The sequence below is a fragment of the Glycine max genome, chromosome 10, assembly GCF_000004515.6.
Source record: "Glycine max cultivar Williams 82 chromosome 10, Glycine_max_v4.0, whole genome shotgun sequence".
In the NCBI taxonomy this organism is placed as follows: Eukaryota; Viridiplantae; Streptophyta; class Magnoliopsida; order Fabales; family Fabaceae; genus Glycine; species Glycine max.
This window is the reverse complement of record NC_038246.2, coordinates 42,583,884-42,597,760: the sequence shown is the minus strand read 5'-3', so window position 1 is coordinate 42,597,760 and position 13,877 is coordinate 42,583,884. Positions and strand designations below refer to the sequence as shown.

Here is a 13,877-nt window from a genome sequence, read left to right as displayed (position 1 = left end):
AGCGATTATTTTTCGTTTCCGGTTTTCCTTTCCTGCCCTTGCTCCGGGTCCTTTTTGAATTTTAAGTGGAGGATTAAATTGAATTAAAAATAAATAAATTAAAAGGCAAAAAGTAAATTCAAATCACACTTCTCTGTACAAAAAAAAAAATCACATTTATTCCATCTAACAATGTTAAGTGTTAGGTCAACCAATTAAAATATTATTATGTTATGGAAAAAAAATGGTCCAAATAAATATAATGCTACAAAGGATTAAATAGAAGACAACATTCCGTGGCTAAAATTAAAAATAAAAGAAAAATGAGAATCTCACTTATTGAAAATGTCAAAAAAACAAAAAGAAAATTTAAAGCGGAAAATAAATGATTATATTAAATAGTTTATTTTTTAAAAAACAAAAATTAAAGAGTTTATAATCACATAGAATCTCATCCAAAGAATTATTACTCCATACGTAAATATAAGAGAAATAATTAATAAGTTTGTTAATGTCAATTAATTTTATTAATTAGATTTAAAAATAAAATTTTTCCTAAAATAATTTTTATTAGAAGTTGATATGAAAAATTAAAATAACTCAACTAAAAATCACAATTAATTGATGAATATTTTTTGGATAATATCATTAAATAGGACAAATATAATTAAAATTTATTTATATTTAAGTTTAATTTTTGTTGTTGCTTATATTTAAGATAGAAGAAAGCATATATAATTTGAATTTTTACGTATCTTTAAGATTCTATGGTCTACAAGATCAATACAGATTAAATAATAAAAACATAATGTAATACATGTTTCGTGCGGATGGGTGTCTATACCATAGACACTAATAAATAAGTTAAGTTATAAAATTATTATTATTAATATTAGATATAGATTAAAAAATGCATTAGATGTAGATTAGGTTGGGTTGAGTTAATCGATTCTAGAACTCAGCTGCTTATACTTAATCTCACTATAATCAAGTTATACAAGATGACTTCTAACTAAATTTGATAATCTAATTCAAACTATCGAATTGTAGTTGAGATGAGTTGGTGAGATCTTAGAATCAATTTGTAGATGTTTATACCTAACAAATATATATAGAGAGAGAGGGAGATGGATAAAAAAAATATAGCAAAATTTTTAAAGAGATTCATAAACAAATATTATTTTTTTCTTATGTATAAAAAAATACTTCTTTATTTTCTAGTTATAAGATCCAAGTTTGAAACAATATTAATTAATTTTTGAGTAAATTATAATTTTGGTCCATAATTTCTTAAATTCATGATTTTGATTTTGTTAAATTTTAATTATAACATTTGGTTTTTTTAGTCTTATAAAATGATAATTTTTATCCTCAAAATAGATTAATAACAAAAAAAATTAATTAATTGAATTATCAAGTTAATTACAAATTAATCAAAACCATTAATTCTTAAAAAATTGAATAAAAAATTTACTATCATAATTTTTTCACAATATTGTATTTTTCTTCTTCTATGCAAGCACTCCTTCTACCTTTACTATTGCATGTGATTCTATCAAAAAAATAACATGTTATGATTAATAATCTTTTATTAAAAAAAATTATTAGTTAAAAATTTATCAAGGGATTAAATCGCAAATTCATAAAATTAGAGGACCAAATATTATAATTAACAATCAAGGAAACTAAAATCATGGTTCATGGAGACCAAATGTTATAATTAAAAAACTAAGAGACCAAAATTACAATTCAATCTTTATTTTTATAAGAATATACTTGTAATGTTTTTTTATTAATTATTCTTAAACTAGAAATAATTATCATTAAAAAAGAAAGAGAATATATGGATAAATTATTAAAAAAAAAAGAAATATTAATAATAATAATTATATTTTTTAGAAAAAGTTATAAATTTAAGAAAAAAAATTATTATTATCAATTAAATTAATATATTTTTTTTAATATTGATAAATTAGATAGCTGAATTTTATATACAGGAACGAGTTAAGGAGCAAGTATCAACTAAAAAAAATATTTAAGACCCTTGGATGAAGTTCCCCCATGTAAAACAACACGATGATGTGGCCTAGGCAAAGGTCGTGGAAAGATTTAGGAATGTTTTGAGATGGAAGTTGGAAGAACCTCGTTTTCATACTGTCCAAATCCTTACTGCGCCATTTTAAGCAAATACAATTGTTCTCCCACATCTTCGTTGGAAACTCCGAGCCTCATGGAACGTTTTTTCCTCTTTCTCTCTCTCATTCTCCCGCCTCACAAACAACAAACAAGCTTTCTCTTCCCTCTCAACAAAAACCAAACTTCAACTCCCATTTCTCTCTTTTGGGTTCCTCCAACCCTCCCCCAAAACCTTGCATTCCCAATTCAACAATCTTCAAACCTCAAATTCCAATGCATGGGCAAACAAAAAGGTATCCATTTTAGAAAAAAAAAATCATTGGTTTTGTGTTTAGTTTTAGACCAAAGGGTCCAGTTTTTTATTATAATTCTGCAGCATGCAACACTTTTGTTTCTTTTGGTTTAATTTGAAAAGAAAAAAAAAGGTTCTTAATTTGCTGAAAATGCGTTTCCTTTGATTCCTCCTTGCTTACTTTGTATTTGGCTGTTCATGTGCCTATTATTGCAGGGTTGGAATTCTTAAGTTCCTTCATGGAACTAGGGTGCAGGTTCCTTTCTAGGACCATCTATACAAGAAATATTATGTGATCATAGTGATATCAATGGTGGTGGTGAACATTCATATTCCTCTTATGATTGTTAATGAAGGGATTGTGTAGAATTCCCAGGATATTTGTTGGTTCTCCATCATAATTATACAAGTTTCTCTGCTGATTTTAATTGCTTTTTTAGAGGGATTTAGTAATTATGTCACCTTCAGAATATGGTAATTAAGACGGGTGGATGATGTATGAAAAATTGTACGCTGTTTAAGGTTTGGAAACTCTTTGTGTTGGATAGGTTGTTACCTGGAAATTTGGCTTAGAAGTGAAAGAATAGAGGATTTATCTTTTTGACTTTGTGTCTTGAATGGGTAATTTTCAACAGGACAAAAACTAGCACTGGTTAAACGTGGTTAGATGTGGAGAATTCAATGCTCTAGTGCAAAAACTGTTTATATGAAGCTAACTATATGATCATCCACCATGAGCAATGAGGATCCTGGCATTTCAGGCAAGCAATATATAGATACGGTGAGTGTTGGTTTAAGCGACAGAATCTCTTCTGATGATGATTCAGACAATATATGTCTACAGACGGGTGAAGAATTTTCTGCCGAGTTCTTACGTGATCGGGTTGCCTTAAGGAGATTTCCTGTCGTTACTAATGCAGACCAGCATATGCCAAACAGGTTGGACTTTAATATTAAAGAAAATAATTATCAACTGGTTTATGAGGATCTAAAGCATGTTCTTGGGCTAAGGAGAACAGAATCTGATAGTAACTCAGATTTGTCTGAGATTGCTTCAGTCAGAGGATATGCTGTTGAAGTTGACGGCAGGGCTTATCCTAATAATTTGAGCAGATACCAGTGTGAACACGGCGGTTTCAGACAAGCATCAGGTAAATTTTCTAGACAACTATCCGGTAAATTTTCCGAGGGAAATGGTTGTGATCAAGTTAATTCGGGACCAAATGCTCCATCTGTTTATGTCGTTGAGTCTCCTCATTGCCATCCTTATGGATCAGTATTCTCAGAAGGTTCTTTCTATAAGAAGATAAAGTTTCTGTGTAGCTTTGGAGGTAGAATACTACCAAGACCAAATGACGGGAAGCTCAGATATGTGGGTGGAGAGACACGGATAATATCCATCAGGAAGAACATCACATGGGAGGAACTTATGAGGAAGACTTCTGCTATTTGCAGTCAAACTCACATTATCAAGTACCAGCTTCCTGGAGAAGATCTTGATGCTCTTATATCTGTTTGTTCCAATGAGGATCTTCATCATATGATTGAGGAGTGTGAAGAGCTTGAAAGAGCTGGAGGCTCTCAACGGCTTAGGAATTTTCTCATACCTTCAAATGAATGCGAGAGTCCAAGTTCCAATGAAGCAAGAGTCAATCAGCCAAGTGATGCAGATTATCATTATGTTGTTGCTGTTAATGGTTTGCTGGATCCAAGTCCAAGGAAGAATTCCAATGGGCTGAGTTTGGCAAGCCATGCCAATCAGTTTGGAAATACCTCTGATTACAACAGTCCACATTTCTATAGAGACTCATCCACATCTGCATTTGCTTCAGAGATGAAGGATTGCACCCCAAATTCTCCAAATTTGGTAGGCATACTCTCAAAACCTGGTACTCAATTCTTTCCAGTCCTAGCAGGCAAGTCATTCAGTCAAATGTCTCCTTTATCTCCCACTTGTGTACAGCCTAAAGATCCCAAAATTTCTAATGTACAGCTATTTAAGGATAAACCATATCATGCTATTAATGAAAGCATTACTCCCTTTGTTATGGAAAAAGTTCCATGCAACAATTCTTTGTTTGTAGAAAATGCCAATTATGTTGATCCAGTTGCACACCATAACAATCTTGCTCAAGGGCCTACATGTGTGAATTACCATCCTAATAACCAATATATAGTGGAGCCTGACCTGATCAGGAAGCCTGGTGAGAATCTTCACCTTCACAGACGGAACAACAGTAGCAATGAGTTTGTCTCTTCTGCGGCATGTAGTCTAACTGATATGATCTTCGAGAGACCTTTAGTCAACAATGAAGGTTCATACCATTTTAACAAGGTTGTCTCTCGTCCTCATGAGTCATCGAGTTTATTCTCAGATTCTGATGTTAGAGAGGGATCTTGGTACAGAATGTTGCATGCGCATTCTGACTCAACTCTTAAGGAGAATGATGAGAACTATAAAGTTCACTTGCAATTTCCCCTCAGTGTAGAGAGAGACAATTTGCCATCACTGAAAAATTCAAGTTCTTTAGAAGAATGTTCAATACAGCCTGGAGAGATGATCGATAGGAAAGAACACCTGGCAAAGTATCAAAATTTGCCCATTTTTGGAAAGACTGATAGTTTTAATGTGTCAGAAATTGGTAAAGATATCTTGCAACTTGCAGATAAAAGCAATGATTTTTTTGATGAAAATGCTGGAGCTATGTCACAAGACAATGCCATAGATTTAAAACATTTACAGTACATTTATAGCTCACATGGTGTTTGCTCATCTTCACCAGATTTCCAAAGCAGTGAATGCAATTTATCTACTGCATCATTTATCTCTTTAGAATCCACAAGAAACCTGAGGGGGAAACCATTAGACAGAACTGCTTCTGAGTTTTCCAGGAGGAGCCAATACTCATCGATGGTTCACCAATATGCTATGCCGGAGACAAAAGACGGTCAACCACTTCTTCCTTGCTCTTTTGAGTCCCAAACTGACAGAGGGTCCATACTACCTATCTCAGTATGTATATCTCTTTTGAATTCGTCAAATCAACTGCAAGCTTGCATATAATAATCACAGTATTTGCATATTTCAATTCAGTATATGGACATGTGTTCTTCCTTAAGAGAGGTTGTTATCCCTGTTGAAGATCCTGCATACTACCTGCACCAAAAGGAACATAACACAGTCATTAAGAATCAGTGTTCTGAGTATATCAATGAATTTTGTGTCCACAAGCCTGTGGCAGAACCAGTGGCTGTTGTCAAGGGACCAAGGGATTATAATTCTTCAGGTATCCAGTCGTGCTTAAAAGTTGTCTCAAATGTAGATGAAGAGGCTGATGTTGAACCTACATCTCCTGAAAAGGAAGGGATAGAATGTGATAATCCAGAATCTGAAAGTAAGGTGAGAATCTGCACATCAAGTTGCTGTTTATGGTTTGTGATAACTGATTATATAATTGACATGAGGTTCTTATAGCATGCAGAATCTGATAGTGGAAACTTCAATAAGCCTAATGGTGATAGAGCAACTGCTGAAACTGAGGCTGAAATTTATGGTTTACAGGTGAACCTTTGCAGTTTGGTATAGTACATAGATGAATGTTACTATTTGTATCTTCAGTATTATCATGAATGCTTGGAATGGTTTGCTGAGTAATTTTTCAACACCGGGGTGGTGATAAATGCCCTACACTCTAAATTTTATCGTCAAAGTTGAATTTCACAAATATGATGTTTAGATATTTGAGTCCTGACCAACGGTCTATTGTGTTCCAGGATAGATAGTTTTTTTCAAAGCTATTGTTTTGTTTCTCCTAGGAATTCTGATGCTAACAATGTCGGGCTTGCCTGTTTAGCCTCGATACACCTTTTCTTTTTGTGTTTACGGAGGCGGGGGGAGATGTTTCCCTAATCTTAACAAAATAAACAGTTCTCAGAAGGGTGGTTGTACTGAATTGGGGAGGGCCAGGTGTGCTTAGCCAGAATAAAACTTATGTGGATTCTGTATTTTCTTAATCTTGAGAAAACTGGTTTACCAGAAATAGTTTGTTGTCATAATTTGAGCCAAACTGTCTTTTCATATAGAGGTGTAAAATAATATTCACTTAATGGACCAACCTGTTTAACTTTTTGGCTGGATTGTGTTTCCTGAGGCTTTAAAAAATGCCTTGCACTGGAAAGGAGGTTGCCCATTGCCTGAATTGAGCCTGGCCAACCTCATTTATCTTGAAATTTTGTTGGTGAATTGTGTTTTCATAAGGTTAAAATTGGCCCAACCTTTTCTATCATGAAATGGTGCGGTCGTGCGCTGTTTGCTTTCTAAGTCTTGCAAAAATGCCTGTCTTGGTCTTAAAAAGTGGTAGCTGGCTTGAACTGAGCAAGGCCGATTTGCCTGATAAGTGGAGCTGTGTTTGCTTACATTAAAAAAAATAAAAAAAAATTGGCCTGGCTCAAAAAGTTTGTTGACCCTTTTGAGACTAGTGGCCAAACTGAATGAGAGGATAATACATTAAAACCCTGAAACTGTCTGACCTTATCAATATCATTATATTACTGTGTGTTTGTGTGTGAACAAATTATATTTTCATGAACATTTTATACTGCAAAATAGAATCATCAGACAACATAGTTATAAATTATATTGCTGTTAATCACTTGAGGATTAATGGCAGTATTAGCAAATGAGAAAATTCAGATAGGCCTAATTCCTACTGTAATGCAATCTTTCCTCCAGTTGTTATCTTCTTTCTTTTGTTTCTTTTTTCTTTTTTACACTACTCTTCTTGAAGCTGTTTTAATAGGATTAGAAGAAGGCAGATTAGAACCCACTTGTATCTGCGTTTAATCTAGTGCTTCTTTTGTAAAAATGCAGAATATTGAGAATGATGATCTTGAAGAATTGCAAGAGTTAGGATCTGGAACATTTGGAACTGTTTATCACGGAAAGTGGAGGGGAACAGATGTTGCAATTAAGAGAATAAAAAGTAGCTGTTTCTCTGGTAGATTGTCGGAGCAAGAGCGGTTGGTAGGTCCCCATAAATTATAAGCTAGTTGAATTTGCTAGTATCATTTATTTAGTTTACCTCTCGAATTTATGTTGATACAATTGCCTGTATAAAATTATACATGGAAAAGTACTTCCATGGTAAATGAGGAATTTGATTTCATTGATTTGGAAAATCTCATTTTTACCGGCCATTAACATATATTTACATAAAAATCTCTTGTTTGATAATGTTTCTCAGCTGTATGCTTTTTTCATCTGTTTCTGCAGACTAAAGATTTTTGGAGAGAGGCACAGATTCTGTCAACTCTTCACCATCCAAATGTGGTGGCATTTTATGGGGTAGTTCCAGATGACCCAGGTGGAACATTGGCAACAGTAACCGAATACATGTTGCATGGATCACTGAGGAATGTTCTCATGAAGAAGGATAAGTAAGCTAACTTACGTATCTAACTTGCCAATGCTAATTGTAAAATAGACCTGCAATTTATCACTCTTACTCTACTATACTTTGTGCAGAGTGCTTGACCGCCGGAAAAGGCTCCTGATTGCAATTGATGCAGCCTTTGGGATGGAATATTTGCATTTGAAAAATATTGTTCATTTTGATTTGAAGTGTGATAATTTACTTGTCAATCTGGGCGATCCTGAGCGACCTGTATGTAAGGTATTTTGCAGCAGAAACAATAACTCTTTTTTCTGACTTGTGAGGTTTTAAACAAGTTATTCTCCTAAACATTTGTTGTAATGATAAATAAAAACAGAAGTTCACAACTATTGGAATCATTTCATTGCTTTATATTACTTGTTAAAGTAAGTTTTCCCAAGTTACAAATTTAATCCTAGTTGTTATCCAACTTCCATACTAGTTATTACCTTTTCTCGTTTTCTATATCTGTTTAGTGATCTGTATTTTCTCTATATCCTTCATTTTCCCTCTAGTAAGTTTGTTGAAAGAAAAATTATTGGAATAACATCCTTGGCGGATGTCTGTTCTCTAGGTTGGAGATTTTGGCCTATCCAGAATTAAACGCAACACACTTGTTTCCGGTGGTGTCAGAGGAACCCTTCCATGGATGGCGCCTGAATTACTAGATGGTAACAGTTGTAGGGTATCTGAGAAGGTTAGGAACTTCATCTGTCTTTCTGTCTTGTTTACTTTGATTTTTACCAGGCACTCGCATGTGGACAGAGCAAGCACTGTCTTGGAGAATGTAATATTGAGTGTCTGTCTATTCATGACTCTTGTAGGTTGATATTTTCTCATTTGGCATTGCAATGTGGGAAATGTTGACCGGGGAAGAACCATATGCTAACATGCACTGCGGGGCTATCATAGGTAAGGTTTTGTTACTAAAACCTCTGGATATCGTTTCTGTCATGATTCGTGTGGAAGTCACTTATTACAAGCAATTGTAGTGTATTTTGCAGTTTAGCATTAATAAACATATTGCTTGCATTTTTAGCATAGGTGTGATAATATGTTCCAAATTATCATGAGCATAGTGCATTACTGCTTCATCATTGAAGCATTGTATTTATTCTTATCACCACTCAACAGAAGATTGCTTGCAACAAATCTTTGTTTGAATTCTAACGATGAGTTTGTTTACTTTCTAATTATTTAATGAAGGTGGTATTGTCAATAATACGCTCAGGCCTCCGATTCCAAAACGATGTGATTCCGAGTGGAAAAAGCTGATGGAAGAGTGCTGGAGTCCTGATCCTGCAGCCAGGCCAACCTTCACAGATATTAAAAATAGACTTCGCAACATGTCAGATTCAGTGCCCAAAAAGAGACATAACATTGCTAGACGATGAAACTTACATTTTTTTTTCTTGTAAATTAATGTATGCAAATACAAAAGAAAGATGAAAACAATTGTTCAAGTTGGCTAGCATTGTTTGTACAGAAACCGTGGTGTTAAAGGCATAAGCTGAAAATGAGTAAAATCCTTTTTATTTAGGTTTAATTAAAAAATTTACCACCTAAGTTTAAATTTTATAATTTTTATCATTCAAGTTTTTAATTTTAACATGTCAAAAAAAAGTTAAAGATAAAAAAACTATGTTGTTTTGTAACAGCTCGATAATAAAATACACAAAAAAAAATTAAATGATAAAATATATGAATTATTGAAGGTTGGATGGCAAAATTAGTAAAAAAAAAAATGGATCGTAGAATCAACAAAATCATGAAAGTTTGGGAATAAAATTCACAAAAATAAAATTTGAGTGGTAAAATTTATAAAATAATAAAGATTTGGAGGTAAATTTAACAATTAAGACTTTTCTTTATATTTTCTTTGGTATCAACCCTTTGTGTACGAGTATCCTTTTTTATTTTAGGTTAAAGCTGAGAAATTCATTTGCTATTAGTAGATAACAACATTACATCTTTGTTGATGAAGGTAGCCACTTGAAAAGGGGCATCCTCTAGCCAGAATTTTTCAAGATAAACAAAAGCTAAATGAGCAAAGCTACGAGCTACTGCATTGGCACTTCGTTTGGTCCAAGTCAAACAAGGGTTGTGGGGGCCCGTGAATAGGGATGGAAAATCGGACCAGGCCAGCGGGTCAGCTAGTCCGTTATCAATTTGATGGGACGGTATGGAAATCTTAGCCCACCAATCTGTCGTGATTCATCCTGCTTAACATGTTAATCCATTAGGTCAGAGATGGGACAGTTTGGCTTGTCAGCCCACAATATTAATTTTTTTAAAATAATTATATTAATATATGAGATTATTAAAAAAAAATGATAGGAAGGATATTTTAATTTGGTTTGTATTTAATTACTTTGCATTATTTAAGATTTTAAAATCAGTTTTAGAGTTTATGATTTTGTGTTGTGATTTACCTACTTGATAGACTTGTTATTATTAATTATCATTGAAGATTATTATTATTTTGTGTGTCAATTATTTTTTAAGAATTTTTATTTTTTTAAAGGATGAATTAGCTTATTAGCCCACCTTCAAGCAAGACAGATCAGAATGTCCAACCTATTAAGTCTAAGCGGACCGACTCATCCCACCTTATTTTTGGTAGACTAGTGGCAGACCGGGCCAAAATAGGTAATGCCAACCCATTTTGCCATCCTTTCCCATGAAGGCGAAAGCACAATCCTCAATGACACCATCAAAGTACGTTAAAGGTTGCTTTGGTCTATTCCTTCAAGCGTGAAAGAGACTTTGATAATCAGTCTCATGAACCACTCTTTGGAAACATATGTGAAAACCCATTTTTATACACCACCAAAAAGCTAGAGCTTCCTCATTTTGAGCCTCAAACACAAAAGGCAAAAGAAAAGAAGCTGCAGCTAAGTATGAGTTCACTTATTTTTGTAAATATTAAATTAAAGTTTCATTATTTTTGGATCTTGTATTTAGGGTTCTATAATGTAAGTAAGGTACTCTAGAAATGTAAGATTTTTTAGTCCTTGTATTTTAGGACACCTAGACTAGATTTTGTATTATGAGTAATTTTGTAATTTCACATGCATTAAGTGAATATTTGATGTGTGTATTGGAAAATAAATTTAATTGAATTGAGAGAAATTCAATCCAATTAAATTTTAGAGGGAGAGATGAGCATTTGGTTGTTACATCTCTTTGTCACATCATATAGTCACACTTTGTGCATGTCATTCATGATTTACATGCTTCATAACACCTAAGTACACTTAGTGGAGAATTTCGGAATTGATCTTGGATTAGTGGGCTAAAGTATAGCTACAAAATTCACTAATCATAATTAGTGAAATTTTGACTCCAAAATGTGGTTCCACAAATTCAAGTAAAATTTGAATAGAAATTCAAATTTTCCTCCAATTTTGTGTGACACTTAGGCTATAATTAGAGGTCATGTGTGTGTATATTTTGAACTTTGATCATTTGAGAATTAAACTTCAAAGATCTCATTTGAGGCACAAAATTTCGTGCTCCTTCTCTCCTTCGCCCTTCACTAATCTTCTCCTACCTTCAAATTCTTATTTATGGCTTCCTATGGTGGTGAGTTTCTTCTTGACTCATCTTCTCCTTGAAGTGGCGTCTTTGATCATCTTTATTCCTTTTCCATTTTGTTGTCATTCATCTTCAAGAAGCAAAGGATTCCATTGATGAAGAAGATTCAAGGCCTACAAGGTCTACATGGAGCTATATCAAGGTCCAGACCAAATTTATATTGGTAATGGACAAGGTTTGCCCATTCATTCCACTAGTTCTTCCACTTTTATTTCTCCTATTAATTCTAAATTGTCTTTGTCCTTGAATCAGCTGCTTCATGTGCCTACTATAACAAAATATTATGTCAGTAAATTTGCTCTAGACAATGGTGTATATTTTGAATTTCATCCTAATTATTGTTTTGTCAAATCACAGGGAGTTAATGAGATCTTGCTTAAAGGCTTACCTGGACCTGATGGTTTATATGTCTTCCCTAATCTTTGTCTCCAAGGCTCAATTCCTACCAGTTCAGCCTCTTGCTTTGTTTCAATTTTTGTAACCAATGTTTGTTCTTATGTAAATACTCTCAATTCTGCTATAAAAAAAACACTTTTGTTGATAGTGCATGTACTAGCATAGGCTCTCAAACTCTTTACACCTTAGACTAGGTCATCTTAGTTCTAATGTTTTGAGACTTGTTCTTAATCATTGTAAGATACCAATCTCTAATAAAAATGTGTTTTAACTTTGTATTGCTTATTGTGTTGGTAAATCTCACTGATTACTTACCTGCCTCACTATCTGAAACAATTTATAATAAACCTTTGGAACTAATATATAGTGATCTATAAGGTCTTGCCCACATTCCTTCTAAAAATGGATTTTAGTATTACATAACCTTTGTTTATACCTATTCTAGGTTCACCTGGATCTATTTGCTTAAACATAAATCAGAAACCTTCACCATTTTTCAACAGTTCAAGCTAATGGTTGAACTTTAATTTAACTCCAAAATTAAGAGTGTTCATACAGATTGGGGAGGGGAGTTCAGACTGCTCCCTAATTTTTTAGCAAGCCAAGGTATCAGTCAGATTGATTTGTCCTCTCACTCATCACCAAAATGGTGTAGTTGAAAGGAAACACAAACATATTGTGGAATTAGGACTCACTCTTCTTAAACAAGCTTCCCTGACTCTCAAGTTCTGGGATTTTTCCTTCACTACAACAATATACTTGATAAATAGATTGCCTGTTGCTTTTTTGCATTTTAATGTCCCCTATATTGTCTTGTTTAACAAAAATTTAGATTATAGCTTTCTTAAAGCCTGTGGTTGCTCTTGTTTCCCTTTCCTTAAACCTTACAATCATCACAAGCTTGAATTTAAGTATCGGGAGTGTGCTTTTCTCGGGTATTCCACATCTCATAAGGGTTACAAATGTCTTTCTCCTATCGGCAAACTCTTTATCTCTAAGGATGTTGTTTTCAATGAAGTCAAATTTCCTTATTTAGATCTGCTCTTATTTTCCTCTAAGTCTGATTCACATTTTAATAACCCCATCTCTTTTATTCTTTCCATCCCTATTGTTCCTCAACCTATTTCTTCTTTTTTCCCCCTTTAGCAGTTCTGTTGCTAGTCCTACTTCTGTTAATCCTAAAACTGATTCAAATTCCGACCCTAGTTGTTTTGTCCATGCCGAGTCTAGTTTTACTGTGGCATCTGAGGTTCCTAGTCCTACTATTGATGCTGAATCCACTTCTGTGCAAGACAATTCTCCTTAGTCATTAGATTTGTCTACCTTTGAAGTATCTCACAGTGCAGCATTGGAGATTGTTCCTACAGTTAATTCTTATCCTCTGCAGACCAGATCAAAGTTTGGAATTTATTTACCAAGACTTAATCCAAACTTGTTACTTGCTCACTGTGAACCCAAATCTGTGAAGTAGACTTTGGCTGATTCAAAATGGTTAAGTGCAATGAAACAAGAATATGAGGCACTGATGAATAACAATACCTGGGATTTGGTTTCTCTTCCACCCAATAGGAAAATAGTGCGGTGAAAATGGGTGTTTAGGGTCAAAGAAAATGCAGATAGAACTACTAATAAATACAAAGCTAGACTGGTAGCAAAAGGATTTCATCAAGTGGCTGGTTCTGATTTCACTAAAACATTTTCCCATGTTATTAAACCTGTTATAGTAAGGTTGATTCTTACCTTGGCCCTAACCAACAAGTTGGAACTTTTTAAACTTGATGTTAACAATGCCTTCTTAAATGAGGAAACCATTTATATGCAGCAACCCTCTAGATTTGAAAGTCCCGATCTTTTTCTTGTTTGTAAATTGAATAAGGCTCTATATGAGCTTAAATAAGCACCAAGACAGTGGTTTTATAGAATAAAATCTACACTCTTGCATCTTGGCTTTTCTGCAAGCAAGTGTGATCCATCTTTTTTTGTCTTCAAAGATACCACTTATATCATCTATGTTTTGGTGTATGTTGATGATAATATAATTATTG

The 13,877-nt window shown here is 33.7% G+C and overlaps 1 protein-coding gene across 1 annotated transcript; it reads left to right on the top strand.

Moving 5' to 3' along the window:
- Positions 1-2,061: 2,061 nt before the first annotated feature.
- LOC100810711 (uncharacterized) lies at positions 2,062-9,310 on the top strand. The gene is made up of 10 exons (XM_003535417.5): positions 2,062-2,408; positions 2,624-5,420; positions 5,502-5,807; positions 5,883-5,969; positions 7,278-7,430; positions 7,680-7,843; positions 7,932-8,079; positions 8,414-8,536; positions 8,664-8,751; positions 9,046-9,310. The coding sequence occupies exons 2-10, from the start codon at positions 3,141-3,143 to the stop codon at positions 9,231-9,233; spliced, it is 3,537 nt and encodes a 1,178-aa protein (XP_003535465.1). The 5' UTR covers positions 2,062-2,408; positions 2,624-3,140; the 3' UTR covers positions 9,234-9,310.
- The last annotated feature ends 4,567 nt before the right edge of the window (positions 9,311-13,877 follow it).

What these genes read in the sequence shown, in the direction of transcription:
- LOC100810711 (XM_003535417.5), top strand. Translation starts at nt 3,141, where the DNA reads ATGAGCAATGAGGATCCTGGCATTTCAGGCAAGCAATATATAGATACG. An exon ending in ATCCAGAATCTGAAAGTAAG is followed by an intron (nt 5,808 to 5,882) that starts GTGAGAATCTGC and finishes AGGTTCTTATAG; the next exon opens with CATGCAGAATCTGATAGTGG. An exon ending in TGTCGGAGCAAGAGCGGTTG is followed by an intron (nt 7,431 to 7,679) that starts GTAGGTCCCCAT and finishes CTGTTTCTGCAG; the next exon opens with ACTAAAGATTTTTGGAGAGA.